General features: G+C 40.7%; 1 protein-coding gene across 2 annotated transcripts in view; it reads left to right on the top strand.

Moving 5' to 3' along the window:
• LOC107311947 (hormonally up-regulated neu tumor-associated kinase homolog A-like) overlaps positions 1-25,565 on the top strand; it is a 29,790-nt gene extending 4,225 nt beyond the window's left edge. Inside the window, exons 3-10 of one of the 2 annotated variants that reach the window (XM_085541921.1) lie at positions 1,371-1,426; positions 3,084-3,222; positions 6,947-7,074; positions 9,084-9,219; positions 10,555-10,732; positions 21,179-21,392; positions 21,754-21,759; positions 22,279-25,565. In XM_085541921.1, coding sequence (XP_085398047.1) covers positions 1,371-1,426; positions 3,084-3,222; positions 6,947-7,074; positions 9,084-9,219; positions 10,555-10,732; positions 21,179-21,392; positions 21,754-21,759; positions 22,279-23,030 — 1,609 coding nt within the window. In that variant the 3' untranslated portion in view covers positions 23,031-25,565. Of the gene's footprint in view, positions 1-1,370; positions 1,427-3,083; positions 3,223-6,946; positions 7,075-9,083; positions 9,220-9,715; positions 10,519-10,554; positions 10,733-21,178; positions 21,393-21,753; positions 21,760-22,278 lie in introns of those variants that run through there. The other variant, XM_015858881.3, reaches the window with a different exon arrangement.
• Positions 25,566-27,200: the final 1,635 nt, after the last annotated feature.

Raw genomic sequence — 27,200 nt, 5'->3', positions numbered from 1 at the left:
GTGCTGCATGGGGTGTTAAAAATGATAGACATGTCACATTTGCAGTGGCCTGAAGCCCAACTGGTTTTAAACCGCACAGTTTAGTGCACAGAGTTGAGCCACAGTGGTACAAAGTTATCTTTCATCTACCTCTGAGCTTCTGGGTACTGACTGATTTGCCACCCCAGAACACGCTCAATACAAATGAAAACTTATTAAAAAGTTATCATTAAAACCATTCCCATTCCATTCTCAGCCTGGGGCGGCAGTTTTTTGAGTGCAACACTGTCTCATCCAGAGCCACTGAGAACAGATGCTCCCAGAAAAACAGGCATTGGGAGCACCATTATACTGCCAGACCTCATCCCTGCAGAAGAGCAGTGCTGGCTGCAGGGTGCTGGTCCTCCCAGCCCATGTTCTGTGCCTCTATTCTTCCTCCCATCCTTCCTCCTGGCTTGTTCTCATCTACACTTGCAGGTCTTTGGGCTTGCGAAAGCACTTCCACATACTCACAGCTGCTTCTCAAATTTACGGTCTCCTCCCTGTGTCCCTATAGAACCAAGGGAAAACTCTTCATCACTGCCAGCCACACCAGTCCCAGTTTCACAAGGGGCCACAGTGGGGTCCAGAAAAGCATTGTAGGCAGCTAGACTGGCTGCCAACAGCCAGACTACACCAGCAGAGGATTCCCCTGTGCTGCAAAACATTTCAGCTGCCACTTGGGCACTCCCCACTGTGGAGCAATATTCTGTCTTTTGGTTTTAATTTGTAAGGATATAAATGTTCCCACAATAAGCAAGTAAGTCAATGAGCCAGACAGGAGTATTAGTCCTGCAGCTCTGAGTTACATCCTCCAGTGTCACAGCTGTTCCTGGCTGGTCCTGGTTGTACAGACATTAGTCTGGAAGTGGCTACACCTTTAGGTATGTGCCCCAACATAGCTCAGGCATATCACTGAGGGCAAGGCATGGCTCTCTCTTCTCAGCTCCCCCTCATAATCCAAATCCCACAAACACAATGTACTCCACAGGAAAGTTGAAATATTCAACAGCACTCACTGCTTCAAGCAATGACAAAAACATTGTAGGTCCAAGCATGCGGCAACGTCCCTTTTCACTCAAACAAAGAAATAAATACTATTTCTTTTCCAAAATAATGCACCCATAGAATGGATGATTTCTAAATTGAAGAATCTATTTTAAAATACTCATAAAATCCTCCATTAAATACAGAAATTTTCCACAGCATGAAAATTTCAGGATCTTGCTACAATTGTAAGGCATTGCTGTGCAGTGCTATTGATATTTCTACTAAGTTTTGCTAAAACAGATCTACAAATGGTTAGTTGGGTCACCAGAAATCTTAAAGTTTGCCGTCTGTCTTCATTTCAGGGACCTGAAAATTGAAAATTTTCTTCTTGATGAGAACAACAATATAAAAATTGTTGGTATGTACATGTTAAGTGTGTTTTCAGCTTTTTCTTCAGGTAGCTTTCAGTGACTATTTTCAATTACTATTTAAACAGCATGTTGATATGACTGAATTTGTGATTATTCAGTGAATATACTGTAGCTTTCAGTATAAAGAAAGTTGTGAAGTTTAAGTTCACAGCTTGTTTATATGAGGTTTAATTAAAACATTCATGAAAACAAGGCAAACAATTTTGTTTGGTGTGTTCCTTACTGTATTGCTGGAGAAACAAGAAAAAAATACAGCTTTTATGTGTGGAAATCTGTTCCTAGTAGGCATGATTCATAGAAAAAGAAATAAATCTTATGGGATCCAAATGCAGGTATGGGTGCTCTAGCTTCTGTCGAGTCATTACTTGAACAAAAACCTCATCATTCGGTCACCAAAAGAAACTTTGCTAGGGTTCTGAGGCAAACATTTATAAAAATGGGGGAATTTTCACCAAGCAGTTAACACAGCTCAGAGAAACATTAATTTTATGCTACAGAAACCACATGGAAAAATCCCTGCAAGGGAAGCTCACTTTTAGAGACGCCACATGTTTAACCCAGTGTTTCCCAAACTTTTAAAAGCTTAACACCTCTGAGAAAAAAAAAAGGAACCAGTTCTTCATCCCAGGTTGACTGCCAGCCAATCCTGTACAATCATACCTTGTCCCCCTTTCCCTTGCACACATGCACACATACAGAGAAAAAGGCTTAAGCCAGCACATTTTACCCCACATTTACAACAGGCTCAAAGCACAGCCTGCTGAGCTAGATGCTGTAACTCATTCAGCCGTGCTCACTCAGGGCTGAGCTCCTGTATGAGTATGCAGCCAACTGAGGCAAGCCAGAATAGGTAAACCAAACCCAACCAAGGCCAGAGTACAGCCTCACAGTTGGGTAGCTTTGCTGTTACTTTTCCAGTCATCCATGGCACATTTGTTTGTACCCAAGCAAGTTGAGATGTCACCAGATGCTAATGCTAGCTGAGCGGTTTTTGTCAGCAAATATAGCCAAGAGAAGATGACGCCTGAGGAGACAGTTACTCAGTTTTTCTCCTCTTTGTAAATGATTGTAGGAACTCTCCTTCTTTTTCTCCTCCTCCTCCTCTGGGCAAATCCCAGGGATTTGTTTAGGCCACCAACAGTGACCACCAGGCCTCATTCTCTTGATGAAAACCCCAGGCTATCTCCTGAGGCCATCACACAGCAGGAGAACCTCCATTTGCACCCAGTCCCTCAACCCACTACTTTGGGTGTGCCAGGGTATCCATGCTATCAACCACCAAATTAGGCCCACCAGTGAAGTAGCATGGACTCAACAATGGCTCCATCAACTGCTTCAACACATCTAAATTATTTGTCTGCACAGCTCTGCATATATTTTGCTGCTTCAAGTAATGGTCCCCCAGGAAATCAAACTTCCTGTAGTCCTCATTTTTCAGATACAGAAGACTACTCTGTTATGTGCAACTCTGCCCTAAAGGCATCTGCAATACTACAAATGCTGTGCAAGGAGATAAAGCACAGTTAGCTGCCCTCATAATATGTATTGGTACTGTATCTTTCTCCTGTCTTTGGCCAACTGGTAAAGAATTTTGAGAATAAATTACTTTTTTTTTTTTTTTTTCTTTTTTTTAATGACCATCAGATTTCGGACTGAGCAATACTGCAAAGTTTGAGGGTCTCTCTCAAGAGCTGTTACATACCCAGTGTGGGAGCCCGGCTTACGCTGCCCCCGAACTCCTTGCTCATAGAAAGTATGGCCCAAAGGTGGATGTCTGGTCCATGTAAGTAGATCTAAAAATATTCTTATTAAAACACTCTCAGCACTGAATGGTTTGGATATGACCCTGATATAAATGGGTGGGAGGCACTCTGCCTTAGGGTATCAGAGAGACATAAGAGAAAGGGTTGCTAGGAAAAAAGAAGGGAATGAAAAATGAGTTTTGAAATGTGCATTCATTGTAGAACACCACAGAAAAAAAATGACTGAGCAATACGCATTCTGCTCCAGAGTAACCCTATATCAAGGGAAGCTGGCAGAAGGTAGGGCATCAGGCTTTAAGAACGTATTCTGAAGTGACAAAGAACTCGCACATAACAGCCCCACAGACTAATCTCTCACCCTCCTGTCAGTCCACCACACAAGTTCAGCTCTTTGGAAGTCCTATGCTGAAGAATGGGCATTTTGTGTCTAACATTTATTTTGCCAGGAAAAAAAAACAAAACAAAACAAAAACCATCAAAACTTCAGTGGCTCAACTAACAAATGGTAGGGTAAAGTTCAAAGTGCTACCAAGCCCATGATAAAAGCCAGTGTATTTCAAACAGCTCACAAGGTATGTAAAAGTAATTTCACTATTTAACTTTGAAGTGCCTCATCCCATCCTACTCCATATCTGCAATGATCCAATGGATCTTAATGTTCTACTGCTGCTCAGCACACAATATTGCATTTGATCCAAATCCAGTCCACCTCATTTTGGACATCTCTCAGAACGAAAGTGAGGTCTGATTGTACAGAATTGGTATGCCCACCTCCTTGCCCATACATGGATACACGGAATCTATCTTTCAGGAGTTCTTGGCAGTCCATTCCAAACAGTGTATCTAGAGAGGACAGAGGGTTTAAGCTTGAACTACAATAATGCTAGTAGCTACATTTAGGCATCTAACTCAAATATCTAAAGTAAAAGCTTTGTGTAACTGTATGTACAAAAGAGAGAGGTTATTCAGAGCATCTATGTTAAGAGACTGCCTCTCTCAATCAGCTTTACAGTTCTGTGTATACATACACAGACACACATGCACACGTGCACATAAGTAAATAATGTACATTGTTTTTCTCAAGAACTGTTTCTGACAGACACACAGTATATTACGGTTTTGACCTAGCCTTGATTCTTACATCTCAGCTTCCTCTAAATTGATGGGATTTTAATGGTACACAAAGTGAAGGATAAAGTGAAGGATAAAGGACAGATTCTACTGAACCAGTATTAAGTATTTCTGGATTTCAAGAGCACTATTCTGAATTTATTTAGACATTACCCAGATGAATCAAGTCTAAAGGATGCTGTCAGCACTTAAATAGGATTATACCTATTTCAAATTTCAGATGGCTGAATGAAAGCAAAGCAGTAACCTTAGAACCACCTACTGAGGTTACTCAGTTAATAAAGATCACATAACATATCAAGGGCTATATAAAATTCATACAAGGCCCATGGTATTTAACAGACATATTCTGAGCCTTAAACATAAAGCATATTTACAGTTTAACCTGAATTGTTTCCATTCTCATTATGCGAAAGGGATTTCTGATGGATTAACTTTGATTAGAAAGATAATTTAGTCCTTTGTCACAAAATAAATAAAGGGTTAAAGATCGACTGGACTCTGGAACTGAAGGATTCCAGTGTCTGACTTTACATAGTAAGACTGACAAGCAGTAGTTACAATTGAAGGAGGCAGCTGGATTCCTTTAGAAACACATTCAGAAAGCTTAACCAGATACAAGTGCAATGCAGTTGAGGCACCTAGGTGGCAACATGGAACAGCCCATTTTTCCTACTGATGATTTTTTTCTTCATAAGATTTTAAAGATTTTTTGGAACACTGGAATATGGTTAGCTGTTGTGCACCAGCTGAATTAAGGCAGCAGCTGCTGCATCCAAACTAATCCAGACAGTTTGGTAGGGCAGAGAAGAAGTAGTCTGTTATAGCTAATTAATGGTTGAGTCCCACTACAATACCAGCCACAATTACCTACTTTGTGCATTACTGTTAACTAGCTACATTTTGTAGACAAGATTTTGAAGGAGATTTTAGGACAGCAGCTCTATCCATTCACCAGATTCCCTCTCCTTGGGGATTTCTCCACCCAATGGGATGATGAAAAGAACTATTGCCAGTTTAATGCACCAATTGTGTACACCATCACCAGAAAGTTAAACTGTGTGGTAGTGTTTGCAGTGTTGAAAACAGAAATGTATTTAATGTCGTAATGATATTAGAGATCCACTTTGCACTGCACGCTACTCCTATTCACCAGAGAAAATAAAGTACTTTAAATCCATCTGCATTTAACCCACACAGTGTTATGTATTATAGAACTATAATTCTTGCTACTCCAATCTACAAGAACTAGATTTATCACACTGCTTGAATAAAGTGAGAAGAGATTGATCTCACTTAGCTCTGGTGATCTAACAACAAGGCAAGCAGGTGGTGTGCTGCTATTGTCAGTGCAGAGAGATAGTTCAAATAGTTCTTCCTGAAACACTTAACTGTGGACCAAATAGTTGTATGACGTTGTGATGACCCTTTTGGAGAGGATTGTTTCTTTCTGTTGATAACTACTAATGCCTAGTTTTTAGCTGCTTAAGGTAATGCAAATCCTGGTCTAGTTCTTGCAATTAAAAGAATTAATCCACGGGTTGCTAGTTTTAATGCAATCCAACTCAACAATTTAGGATAGGATAGGATAGGATAGGATAGGATAGGATAGGATAGGATAGGATAGGATAGGATAGGATAGGATAGGGAGGGGTAGAATATGTCATTCCAGTTGGAAGGGACCATCAAAGATCATTAAATCAAACTGCCTGACCACTCCACGGCCAACCAAAAGTTGAGATATTTTATTGAAGGTATTATCTAAATGCCTCTCGAAAACTGATAGCCATGGAACATCAACAACTTCCCTAGGCTGGAAGTCTGTTCCAGAGTTTTACTGCCTTCACACAAAGAAATCACCCCTAATGTCCAGTCTGAGCATCCCTTGGTGCAGCATTGTGCCACTTTCATGTGTTATGTCATCAATTACAGGGAGCAGAGCCCAGCACATCCCTCTCCATTCCTTGGGAATTTGCAGAGAGCAATGTCACCTCTCAGCCTCCACCAGAACAGACAACCCAAGTGTCCTCAACCTTCCTAAAGCTCAACCATCATAATAGCAAAATATTTTGCAAGAGTTAAAGCTTTAGGTCTCTAGCCAACAGCAAGTTGTTAACCAAACGAATGCCTTCTAGGCATAAGTCACACCTAATTTAGCAATCTGAGCAAAGCAAGAAGAATTGAATTACTATTTGGAACAGGATCTACCAGATCAGTTGCAGTTCTGTATTGTCACTCAGTCTCAAAACAGAAATACTTTATTCTGATGGACCGGGTACATTGCACTAACACTTCAATGAGTTTATTTTAAAAATAAACATTGCGTTTCCACTTTCAACAGTGAGAACTTTCCAGTCACTCACTGTACAGACTCTTTTATGCACAGTTCCCACAGTATTCTTTTATCGACAAAACAGCATTTACTCAACAGAAAAAGTGTAAGATGTCTTCTCAGTGCAAATTTTTGTTTGGAGATGATAATTTGTAAACTTGTTCTTGACACTGAAGGCAAATCTCCGAAACCCAACTCACAGCATTATCATTTTTCTTGTTATAAGGATATTTATTATCATTATCTAGAGCTGTAATGTTTGTGGTTCTTTTCTTTTACAGAGGTGTTAGCACATTTGCTATGCTAACTGGCACACTACCCTTCACAGTGGAGCCTTTTAATATCAAGCAACTGCATCAAAAGATGGTAATTGGAGAAATCAGCCCAATTCCATCAGACATCTCCCCTGGTAATGCACTCATTTTATTATAAAGAATACTAATATGCATATATATATATACATGTGTTTAAGGTCTAATTCATGAGATAAAGTCAGTTTATCAATACTATAAGCTTCTCTCTGGCAGACAGTATGAAACTTTTCTAGTCTGCTTGTTTTCTCTTAGAAGTAGCTTATGTGTCTTAGACAAGATCTGTGTCTGACAGCCCAGTAGGAAGATCTTGCTGTTGTCTCTTTTCAAAAGACCAATGTGCTTGGTTCTCATATACAGGTGGAATAAAATGTACATCACTTTTACACAAGAAGAGCAGTTGCACAGTAAATGAGAACACCTTTGTGTTCAGTGTGTCTTATGCAGGTTATAGTCAGGCACTCTTAGTTTTCTCATGATAAATCCTGATAGTTTTCATGAGAAAAAAAAACAAACACCAAAATACAACCTTTTCCACCTAATTTTACTGACAATGTTTAACAAGCTACAACCTATGGAGTCTTCTACTGGCAAAGGTAGTTTGTAGCCTGGATTAAAGTCTACGGTTCTAAGGCATAGAAGCAATTCTGGTGTATGCACATTCTGGATCTGTGTTTGAAAATTTACTTCCCCGAAGCTCAGATTTCCTACACACCTCTGGCTTTAGTTCTTATTTTCTCTACACCTGGACTGGCATTGTCTCTGTAGACCATCACAGAATTTGGCAGCTTCTCACAGCCCCTTTAAATCCTGCAGGTTCAGTGATGAAGCCAGAAGGCAGAGAATGATCCAGGTCTTGCCTAGCAGTCTAGCAGCCCAAGTACAGACCAGCTCCCCCCACCCTGTCACCTTGAGTTTCTTTGCTCCAACATTAGGCAAGAGTGAGCAGGGAAACCAAGATGAGCTGCAGAGGCTGCCTGCAGCCAAGCACTGGGAAGCAGCAGACAGTTCCAGGATGAGCTAGCTGGATCTAGTCTGCAGTCATAATATTAAGATAAAGTGATAATATAATATCTTTTTCTTCCCCAGTAAATGGTATGAGGGTATCTATTCTAGCTGTCCAGAATATTTGCACATTAAACTCTCATTTATCTTTCTTTGGAGATTGACTACCAGATAGAAGATACATTTTTCTACAAGCTCTCCATTGATGCAATTACAATATGTCTGATTTTTCTTATTTATACTATTGTTACAGCTGCTACTAAGAAATACATTATCTCTGTTTTTCTACAAAGCCCACACAGTCAGTGGAAGATTGTGGATAACTCCATTGTTCCCTTGTCCACTGGGAATTTAGTGAGACAGCAGTAGCACAGCATTGCATACTTCAGATCTAAGCTCTTCTGAAGAAAATTACAAAGTAAAAGGAGCATTATGTCCCCAGTTTAATGCTCTCTTGCCATTTTGCTCATTTTAAAGAATCCCCAAGGAAAATGGAAGACTTTGGTAGAGTTTTCTAGAAAAAAATAAAAAACAAAAAAACTAGGTGGCCAACATACGGGAATATTTAAGCTTGCTCTCACCCAACACTAGCATGTCAAAGCACAATATGTTATCTGGGCACAGGGGTGCATCTCCCTCCTTCCATACACAGTTTTATCAGTGTAATTAGTTTGTTAGATAAAATAGCATCATGTGCCCCTTTTCAGAGCCTTAGACAAATGCTGAGTGGGCACAGTGCTGTAGTTACTTGTTGATTCCATACACCAAATTCACTGGGATAAATCAAGCAAATTAGGAAGCAAGATCCTATGCCACATCCATAGCAGCATCCAAAGGTCCATTTCTTGCTTCCTGGCAGGGCCCACACTGTCCAATTTGCTCAGATGCCCTTGGGGACACAGGGGCACCACATGGGACTGCAACAGAATCAGGAGAACTGGAGCTGTCTTATGGAGCAAGTAGTCCAGGAGAGTAGGTTTTAGTTTAGCTTCTTATAATATAGAGAAGCAGCATGCAACAGTTCTGAAGAAGGAAAATATTGACATACCTGAATAATCAGAGCTTACTAGAAATTATAACATTTCATCCAAATCCTGTGCAGGAGCTGTACACTTTATGCAGTCCTTACTTGAGCCCGACCCTGCTAAGAGGCCTGGAGTCAAAGAAGCAATGAAACACAAATGGTTGAACGAAGGTTTCACCAAGAAAATCCTGAACACTACTACAAGTGAGAACAGGTAATAAATCTCACGTCTCCCTCTTAGCCTGGGTTTTCAGGATTTGGGGTTTGGGGAGGGCAGAATTGCTTTTTTTTAGGTTTCTGTTTAGAAATTTTTGTTACCGGTTGCAGGCTGCTCCAAAATGCCATTTCTGAAATTATTTTATTTCAGAAAATACGTCAACTTTTCTAACTGTAGATAAATTTTATGTGAGAGAAAACATTCATATGAAACTGCTTATATCCATGGTATAAATAATTTTGCCCCTGACGTGCCTCACTGGTGCCACTAATTTCTGGAGTTTGCTTTTAATCCTTCCCTGCCTAACCAGGTCTCAGATTTCTACCTGAGGGAATGACATTTTTTATTTTATACTGAAGTTTCTGTCATTCTAAAGATTTTGATATTCATCCATCTTTATTACTGGACATAATTAGTCTTCACTTTTGCTTAGCAAGCCAGTGTATTGTTTAAGACTATTATAAAAGCTTGAACTGCTCACTGGTGTCTACAGGAAGCACAACAGGCTTTCCTACTACAGTCTGCGTCTTCTACCACCAACCACAGCCACGGCTATTGGAAACTTACCTGCAGTTTGCTTGTCTCTCTGAGAACTGCCCACTGCTCCTATCTCTGACCCTCCTTCCACAAAAATACAGCTGTTCCCATTAACATCAAAGTTGGGCCACCGGAGGTACCTTCCACTGTTTATGATTCTGTTGTTCTGTGGGCAGGTTTAAAAATAAATCTTCATTGTCTTAGAACCCACAGCTGCTGTATTTCTAAAATGCCTCTTGTAGACTTTACTACTCACAGCATCCTGTGAGTAAAATATTTCTCATTATAACATAAATAGTTATTATTTACGTTATTTTGCTACTCCACATCTCTAAAAACAAAAATCATCCCGCACTTTCCTTATGGTTTTATCTTTTTGTCCTTTAAGGTTTTCCTGCTTTTGACTTTCTTCCTGCTCTCTTATGTCCCTGCTGTCTCCCTCTGTTAGTCCGTTTGAGACTACTGTACTGAGAACCCAAATACACACACTGGAATGAGAAAATGCCGTTTTCCACCTTCTAATTTTTCAAGCTTGATCCTGGTGGGTGAACTTCCAGAGTAATCAGTTATATCAACAGTAGTGTGTTTAATACTACAGTCACAGAACCTCAGCCTGGCAGTGAGGTTAGCAGAGCCAGGCATTGTATTTCTGCACAACGGTGTATCGCACTGTGCCTATCCAACCTGTTCAGCCACTTCTAAGTACAGCATGAGAAGTACATTGCCTGCTTGCAGTAAATCCTGATACTGTACCTGGATGTACTGCTTGGGTTTAAGTGCTTTTTCCTGTTTCAGACTTTGCCTCAGTGAATTGAATCCCACTGTATTAAACTATATGACAGAAATGATGGAATTCAGCCTTTCAGAAGTTACCAAAATTTTAATAAATAACATACCCTCTTCTGCCATGGCTTCTTACTGCTTATTGCTGAAGAAACTGCTCAGGTACCAGAAAGCACACAGAAGAAACCAGGTAAGACATGATGGTCATGATATGCACAGTGTTCTCTCTGCATTACTCTTACAAGGAACATTGCTACAGCCATGCTGCACGGCAGGTTGTGGAATGGAGACAAAACTTACCCAAAATGGTAAGGAAATTGCATATCTAAGTGCAGCCTTTGGAAGCCTGTATTCCAGCATTCTCAGCAATTATTTTAAAAGATTTTCCACAGAGATAAATATCTTTTTTTTTTTTTTTTTTAAGTAACAATGACTTGCGGAATCAAACTCTATAATCCAGAGATGGGTTATAAAGCAGGTATGTTTATTCCAGCGTTGCGCAGCGCCGGGTGCAAGGGGGATAGCTCCTCCAAACTTGCACCCCGTAAAGAGAAAAGTGTGTTACAGATATAGGTTAAGCTAATACATAATCAATAGTCTCCTCCTCAGTTTGATTACATATTCATTACATTCCCTATGGCCCCGTTCCCCGCGACCCCATTCCCTCATTCCCCCTGACCCCATTCCCCGCGACTCTTGCCGATGTTTTGGGGTGAAATTCTTCTTCTGTTTTCTTCTTGGTGTTATCTGCTGTTATTGTTCTCCCATGTCGGCATCATCTTGCCCGGGGGGGGATCTAATTCTTCTTGTCAGAGGTCTCCGGACAGTTTCTTCTTATCTTTATTGCCCTCTTCTCTGGCTTTATTTTGACTAAGTGTCTGCAATTCCCCCTTTCCCTGCACTTTTAAATGTACAGTTACCCTTTGTCTTGGTTTCTGTGAAGTTCCCCTTTCCCTTTCTATAGCAAAGTGTTACCTTACCACCATTTTGAGGCTTTGCTCACTCTTCAATTCCCCCCTTTTCTTTAATCTAGCAGGCTTTTACCTGCTAGATTCTTAATGGGTCTCAAAATAGGCTCCGCTCTCTACCTTTTGTCTCAGCTCATGTCTCTTCCAAACCTCGTATTCCCTTCCAGTACCTTGGTACAGACACAAAAGACATCTTATAACAACACAAGTAAAACACACCAAGAGTAGCAAGGTGATGCAGGCTAAGAAAAGCTGTTTTAGTCATCCTAAATTTGGCAACTAGTAAGTTTATCCCATGATCCAGAGAAAACTATTCCCCAATCGGTGTTATCCCTGCCTACTCCATGTTGCAATGCATCTTTGGATAAACAGGATATCTCTTTTTGGATTGTCCATCAAGCATCTGCAGCAGCATCCTCAATTGTTTCTAAGGTTACAGAAATTTTCATACAGTGGTACCCCCCTTTTCTTGGGAGTTCTGTGAACTCAATTTGCCGTTGTTGCCCTGGAAGGCCCTCTCCCATGAAGCCCACACTTGTGCCCTGTTCCTGGTACTGGGACTGTACTTTGTAGTGTTGGTTTGCTCAATATATTCTCTTATCTTCCCTTATAACCAATTTCCATAAAATACTAAAGGGCATAATAATGTGTCCATTTGGGCATGCACACATCTGTCAGCTTGCTCTCTTCCTTTCTAAATCATTAATTGGACTCCTGTTCTCTTTAGAATATTTTACAGGTTTTGACTTGGCTTCAGAGATTTTAAGTTTACCGTCTGGAATTGAAGCCCTCTTCAACTGCCTGTTCTGCCACCTGATCTATCATCTTATTTTCTGTTTCCTGTACAGTGTTACATTTCTGATGTCTTTTACAACATATAATAACCATTGGTAGATTTAAATCAGGCTGTTTTTCTTGTGTGTGAGCAATCCTTGCTCTTTTCAGATGGTACTATGAGCGTGTGGCACATATTTAGCATCTGTCCATATGATTAAAGCTCTTGTCAAGGCAGTTATTTCAGCCTTCTGAGGGGAAGTCCCCACAGCTGGTGGTTGTGCTTCGATTACCTGGTCAGTAGCAGTTACTGCATGTCCTGCCTTACAGTCTCCTTGTCTCATAAAACTGCAGTTGCTGGTAAACCAGGTGTCTTCTGCATCTTCTAAGGGTTCGTCCTTCAGGTTCGACTGACCGGCTGGAATGTGCAGCTTCAGTTGATTCAAAGCAGTCATGTAATAGTGGTTCTCCGGGAGTTCCGCTAAGGAAAGATACTGGGTTGACAATATTAATCACAATTATTTCTACATCACCTTGCTCTACCAGGATGGCCTGGTATTTCAGGAATCTTTGGGGTGAGAGCCAATGAACTAATGTCCCCCTTTTGCCTCCAATATAGTAAACACTGTATGAGATATTAAAACTGGTGTCCTTTGGCCCAGTGTAGATTTATAGGCTTCTTGAATATTGAGCACCAGTGCAGCCACTGCCCTCAGGCACCATCCCTTACTCACTTCAAGCTGTTTGAGGTTTACCATCAGTCCGTAGCTGTGTATCCATGGTCAGCATCCTCCTGTCATTCCTGGGAACGTATGGAGTTCCTTGACAGTTTGCAGCTCAGGGGCTTAGCAGATGGCTTCTTTCTTGGCAGTCCTTAAGGTCCAAAGTCCAGCTGTAATTTCTGAGTTATTTGTGCTTTCTGTAAACCAAGAAACTCAGCAAACTCTCAGTCTATTGTACACAGTCCTTTTGTTGCTGTGGCATCCACATGCTCCAGTAAAGTTCCACCCTAGGATGGAGGATCCCAGGTCTCAGGCTCATGAGTTGACCAGTTCTCAAAGATCATTAAGCTATTCTCACAACCCTGGGTAACACTGTCCAGGTTAACTGAGTCTCTTCTCCCTCTATTAGGGTTTTCCTATTCAAAGGCAAATAACCTTAGGCTTCCTTTAGCCAAACCAGGCAGAAGAGACATCCCTCAAATCCAGAAGGTAAACTCCACCTATTCATTCCTTAACTTGGTTGATAAAGTGCATGGATTTTCCATCACTGAGTGTATCCATTCAACAATTCCATTACTTGTCCTCATGTCTTCTACCAAACTAAAGCACTTGCTATCCGAAAATTTAGCAAATTGGCAAAATTGGAGTTTTGTACTTGGATTCCCATTCAATTAGTAATTTAAACTCAAAAAATTATCTATTATTTCTTTTGACCTTCTACAGTCACATATCCTCAAAGGGCACCACTTTACCCTGAGTGGGTGAGCTCTTGCTTTTAACTTGTATTTAGGGCTTAATTTTTGGCCCTGATGCCCACACCCCTAAGTGTGTCTTAATTGAGATTGCTGTGGCTCCTGGGGGTATAACATTGTTTTTCCCAGTTTGTGTTAATAGTCAGACTTACAATTCTTAATCAGCCAATATTGTTTGACCCTTAGCTCCAGTTTTATTAAATTTCTTGCCAGGGTAACCTGACAGGTACAAGAATTTCTGTATTCCTACTTGTTTTCTTAGCTTATATTTAATTAATTCCAAAAGTAAGCCTTTTCTTGTTGGGCAGTAGCACCTACTAATGTTACAAAACCATCTATGGGTAGTAAGAAGCTCCCATATCCATCAGAAAATGAACTACTTTATCCTGCTTCCTTAGCTGCAGTTTCATCAGTGTATCTGCTAGGGTTAACTTCCCAAGTTCTCATTGTTCAGTTCTGCAATCAGAGGCAATTCCTTCTCACTCAGCTTGGTCGGATTTCTCTACCAGTGTCCCACTGCATTTGCACACTGCTTTCATTCCAGCGGGGCAGAGCCCTCCCTGGGCTCTTCAAGCCTCCCTCCCCCCCCTTTCCTCGTGGGGGATCTCTGGGTCCTATGGCCCTACTCTAGCACCACAACAGTAACAGCTGTTATTATTCTCAATTTCCTGAACATCTCTGATTCTCAATCAGGTGTTTGTTTTGTTTTCTGTTGTTGTTGTTGTTTGTTTGTTTTCTTCTTATTGTACTCCTCTCTTCAGACCTGACATCCCTGTTTTTATCTTTGCCTTCCTCAACCTGTGTCCTTCCCAAACTTTTTCGCTTTCCAAACTCTAATCATTACATTTCACCTCCTCTCCAGAGCCTTCCAGTGCTGCCCAGATTTCAGATTTCCCACATCTCTGCACATGAAGGCTATTCTCACTTCCAATGCCCTGTCCTCTCCACCTCCCCCTTTGCAGTTTACAGCAGCAGTCTCTGACCCTGGCTCCCTCTCCCACTCTGAGAGTTCTGATTGCAGGGGAACGGTGCGGGGGGGTTGTTCTCATGCCAGCACAGATAAACTCACTTTCTCTTTAACCCTTTTTCCTCTGTACACTATTCCACTATTTGTACCCTCAGTTACACTTCCACATACCCTCAACTATACTTCCGTATGCCATTAACAACTACACTTTCTTATACCAGCAAAACAGTTTGTCCCATTCCCTTCAAAACCCACAAATCAAGCAACACAGTTCTTCAGTTTCCATAAACACCCTTACTACCTTATAACTTTCCCTTAGCAATCCATATCGTTCAGTTATAAACCTCTCGCCACAGAGCCAGCACTGACTGACCCACCTCCCTTACACCTCTTCGCAGGCAGAACACAGTATCACATAAATGGCTTGATACTCATTCCACACAGACATCCCTCTATATGTTCATTGTCCCTGTCCTCTAGCTTATACATCAACCACCACTGATTACAATATTTAATCAGGATTTTTTTTTTTTTTGGCTCAGGGTTCCTCCTGGTTCCCCAGCGATATCTCGCCAATGTGCCAGTATACACCCCAGGGGTGAGCGCGCAGGGACCTCTTTGCTCTGTGATTTTCCCATCGTAACTTAATATAAACCACCGTATTCTTTTATAAGTAAAACCACTTCTGACACAACAGCATTGTTATGACTTATGACCACATACTTTACAACAACCAGTAATTAATAATACAAAATAAACATGTATTAAAACAAAGACAAACAAGTATTGGAGACAACTTTCGCTTCGTCCGTCCCCGGCCGTTTCCCTCGCGGGAGGACGGAACCGCGGGTCAGGACTCCGCACTCGCCCCGCAGCTGTGCTGCGTCTCACTCACACCACACTCACACGACAATTCAAGCAGAATTACAATATATCATTTGTTAAGCTTAACCAAAGATGTTAAGAACACCGGTGCTAGTTGTTGACTTAGGTCACCTATATAAACAGCACTGTACGATACCAATTATCCCAGGATTACCCAAATCACCCTGTACCAGAGAGCAGACAAGCTCTGCCCAATTAGCAATCACCTGAATGTGAGCAATAGCTCTTTTACCATGCGTACGACTTACTGGCCCCTTTGTAGGCACTCCCTAGGGAGTCCTAACCCAGCCGGCAACCTAACCTAACCCGTGAGCTCACATCCCTGGGGGGGAGCACGCTGACTCCACTGTGCCCTGCGTAGGACGTCTCCTCACGACTTAAGGGTCCCCCATTTCACATACCTGGTCCGCCGATAGATGGTTCTTGTCTGCTCCTGCAGTGATCAGATGAGGGAGGGGAGTCCTTCCGAGAAATCTCGGGGCGCGCCAAAGGCGTCCCCCTTCTCAGCTGGTCCTGCAGCCGAACAGAGAGGGTCCCATCTGGGGTGCCAAATTGACTTGCGGAATCAAACTCTATAATCCAGAGATGGGTTATAAAGCAGGTATGTTTATTCCAGCGTTGCGCAGCGCCGGGTGCAAGGGGGATAGCTCCTCCAAACTTGCACCCCGTAAAGAGAAAAGTGTGTTACAGATATAGGTTAAGCTAATACATAATCAATAGTCTCCTCCTCAGTTTGATTACATATTCATTACATTCCCTATGGCCCCGTTCCCCGCGACCCCATTCCCTCATTCCCCCTGACCCCATTCCCCGCGACTCTTGCCGATGTTTTGGGTGAAATTCTTCTTCTGTTTTCTTCTTGGTGTTATCTGCTGTTATTGTTCTCCCATGTCGGCATCATCTTGCCCGGGGGGGGATCTAATTCTTCTTGTCAGAGGTCTCCGGACAGTTTCTTCTTATCTTTATTGCCCTCTTCTCTGGCTTTATTTTGACTAAGTGTCTGCAATTCCCCCTTTCCCTGCACTTTTAAATGTACAGTTACCCTTTGTCTTGGTTTCTGTGAAGTTCCCCTTTCCCTTTCTATAGCAAAGTGTTACCTTACCACCATTTTGAGGCTTTGCTCACTCTTCAACAATTCTATTTACTTGTTGTTTTTTGTTTCTTGTTTTAAATGAGCTGCTGGTTGTAATGGGATTGAGAATTAATTTGCTTTACATAAAAGATTATTTTTCCTTTGGGAGAAGGAGCATTAGCATCACAATGACCTTACCAGCCCTTCTGTTTCAGACCGCTCCATGCAGGTATGGTCCAAAGTCTGGGGAGGTGGGTGGAGAACTATGAAAGTTGTCAACTCCTTTGCCAGTATCTTTTGGATGCTTATGCCACTGTGTCTTACCCCTGGATTCCAGCTTCCACTCACTCCAGGGACATGGAGTGAGATCAGAGGGAACCAAATTATTTTAAAATAAATTGAAAATATTATGGTAATCACTAGTAAGGCCACAACTAGTTAAAAAGGCTGTAAGCTTTTCTTTTACAACCGTCTCCACTCAGGGGTTCACAGCTCAGTCATAAAAATTTTGCTTCAGGCAGAAACTGGACAGACAGGAAGCCAAGTTCCAGCTTCTAACACACAAGTGCAGTGGGAAAAGTTTCAGCTACAAAACAACACACACCAGCGATTAGCCTCCCATTCAAAACCTTCACCCCAGAGAAGCTGTGTTTTGAGAAGGTCCAGTTGTCTCCTCCAGAAATTATTTAGATGAGCTTGAGCAGATCCAGATCTCCATCCCAACGCACAGCCCCAAGGTAGCAGCAGCCTGAGCAATGTTTGCAGGCAGAGCCATAACTCAAAAATATGAGTAGGGGAGTGTGTGTGTACAAAGGGGGAGGAGGCAACCTTTACATATCTGGCTTTTTTCCTATCATAATTTTAAATTGAGTCCGCTAAATCACAACTCAGACAGAAAGAGCTGTGTTGTCAAGGCTGTGGACCAGTTCTCTTGAACCTCTGGATATCAAGCTGATTTACAGCCCTCCAAGATGGAACCTTCCGGGTAAGTGGCAGCACTTCAAATTCTCTGCCACTTCTTCCAGTAGGGCAGGGAGGTGGAGCAAGTGCACAAAGCAGGGTACAAACCAAGAAGCCATCTGTGCTGCATCCTGCTATCCGGAACCAAAGGGTCCTCCCAGAGCAGAGGGCCAAGTGGAATTCGAACACAGACTGAAAAACAGCTCTGGCTACTGGCTAATAATGGTGTGGATTATTGTTTTGAACTCTCAATACACGCATGTTGCCCAAGCAGGCTGAAAATTTTGATCAAGCAAGAAGGAAAGAGGACAAACATAAGAAAGGCATGACTGTGGGTTGTTGTTTTTTTTTTTCCTCTGATGAATAACTGTGGCAGGTTGGACTCTAATATAAACAGTGATTTTTAATAGCTGTTACTAAGAGAATAATGGAAATCTTTCCATGTCGTTAAAGGCTTGTTTCCTATTGTTTCTAATCACAGAGTCTGTAAATGATACCATTAGACTCAAAAACTCACAACCTGCTACCATTTAGAGCACCCTTTGAAGTACTATTTAGAGATTATTGTTAACTAAAAGTTTACATAAAACTCATGTGTTGTTGTTTTCTTTCCCCCAAATATTCACTCTACATTGTTTGTTCCTTAATTGTATCCCTCTAATCCCACTTGCATTCTTTTGCATTATGAAAATGAGTATTTCTCCCTTGTTGGCAGTTAGGCTCTGCAAACACTTGTAGTTAACAATGATCACCTCTCAGAAGCTTTTCATTCAAGCCTTAGTCACTCTTCCCAAAGAGCTCTTTCAAACAATGGCGACCAGTGCTGCTGCTTCCTTGCCAGTTTCTCCAATAGTACTTCTATTGCCTAGAAAGGCTGAGGTTCAGGGACTGGGGAAGGCTAGCTAAGAAATCAAGTGGAGCTTTCTTGCTGGATGCTCTTATTTTTCCAGTGCTTTCTGGCCTGTTATCCAGCAAAAGTTCTTTCACACATATACTGACACAATGACAAAACTTAGCCTAAAGCATAAATGGAGTAAATAGGAGAAAGAAAGAAAGGCTCTGGGGGGGCATCAGCCCTAGGGAGGATTCTACTCTTAGGTCCAAAAGAAGCCAAGCACAGGTCCCTCCCTGGCAGGCTGCCATGCCTGGCTGTGGCTGCAAAACAGGAGTGAAAAGTGTGAGGATGTCAACAGAGGGTGAGGGGGGAAGCCTGCTACTTTTTCTTCAGCTTCTAGTTGAGCCCTGTGTGATGGTACTGGAGCTTAATTACAACAGTATGGGTATTTGATGCTTGTACTGAGAATTATGCCAAGGATCTTTCAAAATGCATAGATAGATGTTCTTTCTGCTCTGTATAATGCCAACTATTTGCTATTTATTACTAGCAGTGTGTGAGCTGTCATTACACCACACAACATTGTTTCAGCTTACCAGAACTTGCAAACGTATGCATCTGTTTTGACTTTATGGAGTTCAACAAGAATTCCTGGGTATAAAATTAATGCATAAACATTTGCTTTTGCACCTAAGTAACTGCCAATTTAAGTCTGAGTGAAGCAAATAACAACTAACAAAGTCACAGGTAAAAACAAGTGGCAGAAAATAAGCCACCATTCACTGAAATTATTTCTGTTTAGGACTGTAAAGGATATTGTATGTTCTTGTCTACCTATGAAAAGAGATGTTGATGGAGAGCTAACATTCGTAAAGGAGCACAGGCAAGCTTCCCCTCAGCTAATTGTTGAGAAAGTTGGCATCCAGCTCCTCTGAAAGTTCTGCCCATAAAGAACCAAACATATCAAATATCAACACAAACGGAAAAGTATTTGTGTTCATGACAGTGCTCATGAATAACACACAATAAAAGCTCAACCAGTACAATCAGAGCAAACATGTTTGGTATTCAAACACATATGCATAAACCACTATGTTCAACTCATTCCAGGCAGCAGACTGCACTGTGATTTTTAACACAATACCAAAGAAACATACAATTTCCTGGCAACAATTTTTTAGCAGCACTTCTACCACTGGAAAAAAAAAAAAAAAGCCAGTGGAAATTATTTTTCATGTACAAAAAAACCTGTGTTTGGGAAAACAGTGTGAGTCATTGTGTTTGCAGCTCCTCCTTGAATACACAAGCTAACATTTGTACATACAAATAACAGTTTTGTTGGATGCAAACAGATGGGATTCTCATTTTCCTGGGTGCAATTAGAGAAGTCTGCTGAAAGCTCGACCCTGAAAATGGCATAAGATCCTTTCCATGTTCAAATTTGAGCCATAAGTCATTGGATAAACTTAAAACACAGCCTGTCCTTTTATGCATCGTAATTTCTCCAAGCAATGTATTTACATTTTATGTGTTCTGTTGTAGAAGAGGGAGCCCTAATGATTACAATTTGCCATCCAGAACTTTATAGCTAGTCCTTGCAGAAAATAGCATTTCTGCCAAAGAGCTTCCTGCCCAGGTGCTTAACCAATTAGCTCTTAAGAGGTCTGGCAGTAAAAGCAGTCATGGCAAGTTTTCTGATATACTGTATATAAGGTGACAGCTTGCAAAATGTAAGATGAAAATTTGTTTTCTTAACTAGCAGTGTGTAAAATCCTGGGGGACTATTTGATTGCAGAGCCTAAAATGCTTATGACATCTCCAATTCCCAGCTGATCTAGTGTGGTTTTAGCAATATGTTGTCAACTTTAACATATTGTGTTTCTTCTTACAAATACTTAAAAAATAATTTCCTTGATTGTGATTGGGTGCTGCAAATATGTAGGAAGGATGGAGTAACCCCATAAGCACGAGGTTTGAGGCCCTTAAGATTTTTCCAAACATTTTTCTAACTCACAAAATACATGCAAACTTTCAAAAGCACCTCTTCTCTGAAATTACTTCCACTTCTCTTGTAATGGTTCATCTCATTGTATTAAAAGCGTATCAAGAGGAATATTTGTCTATGAAAAGAATTATGAACCTTTTTCTTTTTTTTTCTGGAGCAAGAAGATTGTGTGAGGTGGGGACACCAGTGAAAAGATCAAAACTCACTACAAATAATCCTTAGAGTGGCAGCTGTATGTCAGCAAAGGGGGTCTATCAGAGATGATACAGAAAATGTGCAGAAAGAAGCTTGGTACTGAACTGGAACATCCATGTAAACAATTAATGCATTGCAGAAACACTTTTTTCAAATGGACCAGCCCTAAAGGAAGAGGGTCATGGGAGAAACAGCACATGGTACAGATAACAACTCAACATGGGGTTTCAGACTGTAGCAGGATATCTATGTGGGTTTTCACCAAAATTCCCCGTGTCCTGAATGGAAGGAGGAAGGGTCTGTAAGTCCACGTGCAGTATAGTTTCAAGAAGAACCTCTGGCATGGGGTCTGCTCAGAGGAACCGTGGGTCTGTGCAATAGGGTCTGTGTATAAGCAAGATTTCCCATTACACATGCTGTACTGTGATTTCCTTTGAAAGTTCAAAGTGTTTGGGTTTTTTTTGTTCTATACTAATCAAATGCCATTTGATAATTTTGCAGAGGGAAAGCACCATAGAAAACAATATTAATCCCAATAAATACATGAATGTGGAGTCAGAAATTCCAATTTCCCAGCAGGCTGAAATGGACACTCTGGAAAATCTCAGAAATCATGACAGTAAGACTTTCCCTTCTGTAGTAACCCTGGCAGTGCCAGATGCTATTCAACAAGATGAGATTGCAGTTACATTTGAAAACCAGGAAAAAGGGTACCGCTCTGAAACACAGCCTTGGCACCTTGGCCTGAAAGAGTTCTAGGACGCATGTCTGGGAAAAATAAAAGAGAACACAGGTCCTGAAAATGACATAGAAATATCTTTTCACTTTGCTTTGGAATGACAAATATTTTGGGCAACTGTTTTTCACCCTCAAGTTTGGTTATTGATTTAATGCTAATCAGGTTAAAAAAAAAAAAAAAAAAGCGCTAACAAGCCAACACCTGATTTAAATTATATTCTGCAGGTTCCCTTTACAAATAATTGTATGTCATTATGCAAGTTAGTTGCTATAGTGCCTTGAAAAATAGATGTCTATCATTTAAGAAAAACGAAAAGGAAATTATTTGAATTCCCAAGCTGAATGTGGATATGGTGTAAGAGTCGTACCTTTGCTACACTCAAGGAGGTTTTGCACTCACTTCTATGGCATCATTTTCAGTAGTCTTTAAAAATATGTGTACTTGTAGATCCATTATACTGCATGATCAAACTCCAGACCTGAACATAGACCGATTACTGCTCTGATTACTGTATGCCCATTCACCTATGAGATACGGTTAAATTAATTAGTTAAGTAGCCCCAGAAACATAAAGGAATGATGGACACCAAAATTAAGACAGGCAGTTTTATGCAGAGGTGCTCATTTAAGATTATTTATCCCATCAGAAAAACGCTGGTTGCTTACCTCCAGATAATTTATTTTTTTTAAATCTTAAGTGCAAAATTGTCTCCTGTGTCAAGACCTGTTCTTATTTATGCCTTTGCAAGTGCTCTACCTACAGTCTTTTTCTTTAATATGTGACAAAGCTGTTTTGATATTAAAATTTCATTTTTCTTCATTGCAGCAAAAGCCAATCTGACTTGTCCTATATTCTATTTAGTTTCCAAGTTTGCAGACAGAGAGTTGATTCATCTTGGACCTCCTACATTATCAAGCAAAAGTACATCATGTGAACCCATACATCAGCCACTTTTGGACTTTCAGGAGAATCTGAAGGATTTTGAGGACTTGGCTGAAGCCAAAAAATCATGTCTTCAGGACAAATCACAGGCCACAGTAGCAAACAACCAACCTCCTTCTTCAAACATCCAAGCAATGACAAGCGCAAGCAAAGTGCCTGCCCGGTCACTAATGGAAAACAGAACTATTACCAGGAGTCCTTTGCCTCAGCAGGACATGAGGTTTAAAGACCTTTTGAAGGCAGTAGATGACAATATTTCCATGCCAATAAAATGGCACCCTGGTAAAGAAGGCACCAACCTCCTAATGACTGTCTCTCCCCAGATCTCCCCTCTTCCCAGGCTGCAACAAATTGCCCTTAGAGAAACCAAGGCTAGAAAGACTTCCAGGCTAGGCAGATCACAGCAGCTTACAAACATCTGCCCACTGCTTTTAGTCAGTGGTTCAAAACCACCAGCCTTCCCCACGTCCCATGAGCAAATACTTACTGTAAGAAGTATGAAGCAGTCTAAAGAAAAAACAACTTATTTTTGCAACAAGAAAGCTAAGAAAAACTTGAACCAACTCAGACATACGTCTAAAACTACAGACCTAAATCTTCCAGCTTTATCTCCACCATACCAATCCACGCTCAGGGAAAAAGGAGAGATTTTAAGGTTAAATTTTACATAAATAAAACACACAGAGCATTAGAAGAAAAAGAAAATGGAAAGAGTGGGAGAGAAATAAGGATGGCCAGAAACCAAGGGAGATGAGGAAGGAAGGAAAGATTTGTCAGATCTTAACATATGACACCTCTAAACACCAAAATGAATGATAAGCGTATCCTCTGACGTCCATCACAAATTGTGTTACAGAGTTTTTTGGAGCACACTAAAGATGCAGAAGAATAAACAGCACTGTAAAAGAACAGCATCCAGTACATATAAGTGAAAAAGCGAAGACAGAAGATTTTTTTTAGTATTTTGAATCAATACATGCATTGTTCCAAACATGTATTACTTGTGCTTATGCACACAGGTCTGGAAATAAATCTGGTCAGGCAGTTTTCATTAAGCTGTGAACATAATGCAAAAGGTAAACAAGAAGTAGCAATGAAAGAATAATGGATTTTTTTTTTTTATTGCCTTAATAAACAGAGTAGTCACGGCCCTGGTCTTTAACTTAAATATTATTTTTAATTGTGTGTATTCTAATTAAGGGAGACTGCAACATATCTCCTCTGAAAGGAACAAATCTACACTTCTTCCTTGTAAATTTAACAACCTAATTCCAACTGCATATTTGCAATTGTGTGCCCTTGCAACATTTGTCACTTACTACCGAAAACACACATTTGCTTTCAGTTTCAAAGACTTATGCTTCTTAGTTGTGTTTTCATAGCACTAAACTTAAAACCTGAGTTTGTCCTCAAATCAGTTTTATATCAATTTAGATCCCTCAACTTAACAGATTTGAGCTCAGATTACTACAACAGAGATTAAGATACACTGGGACTCCTCATATTTGCAAGCTTACATGTAGAAGATATGCAAAAGGTTTCTAAGTAATGCTAAATGGTACTAGGGAATCACTTGGGTAGTCATCCCTACAACTAAATTCATGACATTGCTTTTGCTTAAGCAACCACAGATTTTGACCAGTTCTATGCATATTGTTTTTCTTCATATATTTATGAATCCAAGCTCTTTGCCTCCTCATATTTTAAGCACTGCTATGTCCATTACAGTTTACTGGCTTAGATTTGCTCAGTTTTGTCTGATTCATTTTCAACTGAAAAAGGAGGTAATTGTGGACTGTAGGAGTATGTACCTTCTAATCACTGGGTTATAGAAAGAGCCCAGAGGGGAAGGAAGGGCCCCTGGTTTCTGGACAGGGGCAAATGGCGAGCAAGCACAAACCTGGCAATTGTTTTATGAGCTCCCAAGCTAACGAGAAGCGCAGAGACTGTGGTACTACAAAAATCAGAACCTGGAGGTATCTGAGCGATTCTCAGATAAAGTTTTTCTTGGAAAACCTGGTTTCCACAGAATTTATGCAATGTTTGTGTCTCAGCATTTTCAGCTTTGCATTTGCCCTAGAAAATGCTTTTCATTTGAATATACAGTTTGACACAAATGGTTTCAGCTGTAAGTTGACATTTCAATTTACTATTTCCTTTCACAATACTGAAATGCTTCAATCTGACCATAAATGTCCAAAAGCTTTTTCCTCCACATCATTTTTTTCCATGAAAAATTTCTTTCCTTGACACTTTCTAATATTTTGTCTTTATCCCTGAATTCCAGATGACAATAGCATCAAAATGCTCTAACTTTTCCACTGAGTTGAAACTCCATTTTCCAAACAGCTCTACCATCAACTTCCATCTCCTGTGAAAGCTCTTAGAGAACAGCAAAAGAAGCTTCTCCTTTACCTACTCACTCCACATGTGTCTATGTGAGTGCCAAGGAGAAGACAGCCACAAGAGAGCACCCAGTCCCCATTACAGATCCTGACTAAAACAAAGCCCATGTTAAGTGAGTGAAAGTCTTCGTGGGGTCCCTGCCACCTCTCTCTAGTTTTTTCCATCCTCAAAGCAACATCATTTCCTATTTCTAGGAATGTTTTACTAAAAAGAAGGAATATTAACAATTCGATACCTTCTGCCTTGTCTGGCCCTCTAAAGGTCACAATGCAGGAATAAAACTTACTTCAGTGTTCCACAGCTAAGCATTATTTTATAGGCATCATGTGAAGAGAGATTCCCTTCTTTTAATTACCATACAGGTACTGAAGGGCTAGCTTCAACCTAGCCTTCTCCTGAGCTACTCCAGCAGCACTGAAAAATGGATCTGCAGCTAGCACAGAGTGGCCATATCTGAACAGGAACCCTCATCTTCCACATATACTAATGCCTCAAAATAAAATCCACCTCACTCTGAATGAGTGTGGTTAATGGGTCAGTGTTATACATGCTGGTCCTGGACCTGTGTTGAGCTTGGAAGGGGCAGGAAGCACTGTGCATTATAGCTGATAATGGAGCGCATGCCGATGGAAACACCTCCAGGCAGCCAGGCTGCATGGGTGGCCCAGGCAGGGAGGCGCTGCCAATATTTTAACAAGTGGCTCCCACAGAATTGTTTCCCTTCAGCAGGTGATAAATTTATGCTTCAAAGATGTGAAGTCTGAAAAAAAAATAAAAAATAAAAAATAAAAAAACCCAAAAACTAGGGATTCTGGAATCCATCGTTTTATTTAAAACAATGTAAAGAAAAAAATATGCTTCTAGCTAAGGAAGAAGACATTGCTGCTTGGCAAGAAGACGTATACTAAGATGCAGTTGGCCAGAAATGCACTGAGTCATGCCGAGCAGTGTTTGACCAGTGTAATTTATGGAGGTGGAGAATGCAAGAGGGGAGTTGAATGCATTGCCCAGGAGTCCCACAGCATCCTACTCAGGAAAGGTTACTGAGAATACCTAATGCTGAGTAGAGCACTATTACAGCTCTGATGAGCAGCCAGAGCTAATAAGATGCAGGGAAAGGTGACGATGGAAAGTTAGGCTTTCACACCTTCTCTCTGTACTCTGGTAGAGGAAACACAACCACGGGCTCCCAAACAAAAAGCTTCTGAGGGAGCATTTAGCAACTTCAGTACAGTCCCTTGTACAAACAAACTCCACATTGAGTCTCTGTGGGGGTAAACACTAGAGCTCTAGGTCCTTCAAATAGGTCTCTATACGTGGATCCGGCTTTTTGCAGTCTGTCAATGCAATCACAAGAGATTCCCAGCCTTCCATTTCATAGGTTTTCCATTTACACATAGGAAATGGCACCTTTTACTACTATCCTGTTTCTGAGCCATATTAATAAGTTCAACTGCTTTATGAATTACCAGTTTCAACACTGTTCTGCTTTTCATATCACTACTGTTTTCATGTCAGCAAAAGAATTTCAAACCACAGGAAATTCTGGAGATGGAGTGTAAATGTATGCTTAGAAAGACCTATGAGGAAGCAAAATCAGTTGAAAAGATATGAAAAAAAAGTCCTGTTACTGTATTCATACTGCACTTTTAATGTCATCGTTCTTTAAATACGCAAATGAAGAAGATTAATAATTTAGCAAGTGAAGGAATTTCTGTTCAGCTTCTGAAAATCCCTGAATTATTCATCTGTTCTGACATCAGATAGCTTTTGTAGCGCTGACACATCCACACTGCCTAAAATGCCGAAGAGAGACTGAAATGACTGAGTCACTCTCTCACAGCCCTCTCACATTACAGCTTATGAACAACAAAACCCTGTAAATCAGCAGCTCACAAAAAGAGAGGAGGCAGCTCATGATCACCTGTTGTCTATGCCAGAAAGATGATGAGAAAAGGGGAGCAGGAGCATTTTGTTCATCCCTTAAAAACGGTGTTAAAACTATTACACCTTGTCTGGAAATGGATCAACTCCTTCCCTGGATTTTAACCATAGGGTATATGAGAAGTTTAAGAAATCCAGAAGATAAGCAGCACTCAAAAGCCATTATAAAAGCAGAATATTGGTGCTTACAGCATTAGAATCGAGCCTGAAAAATACATAAACATATTTTCTTCCATAAAGCAAAACTTATGTATATGTATAGAGATAATTTTTATGTTCTATAATACATAACATGCATTGGCCTCACACACATCTGAAATTAAAATCTGACAGCATCATAATGATATTGAACTATTCCCTTCACTTCTTTCATCACTTTTGCAGTTCTGGATGTTGATTTGGGTTACAGATTATACAGAGGGATACTGGAGAAAAATGTCTAGCAAACGAAATAAGCACTATCACCTCAAGAATAAATATTTGAGATTTCT

Source organism: Coturnix japonica, chromosome 3, assembly GCF_054131305.1.
Source record: "Coturnix japonica strain WE chromosome 3, WE-NBRP24, whole genome shotgun sequence".
NCBI lineage: Eukaryota > Metazoa > Chordata > Aves > Galliformes > Phasianidae > Coturnix > Coturnix japonica.
This window is presented reverse-complemented; position numbering and strand designations above follow the sequence as displayed.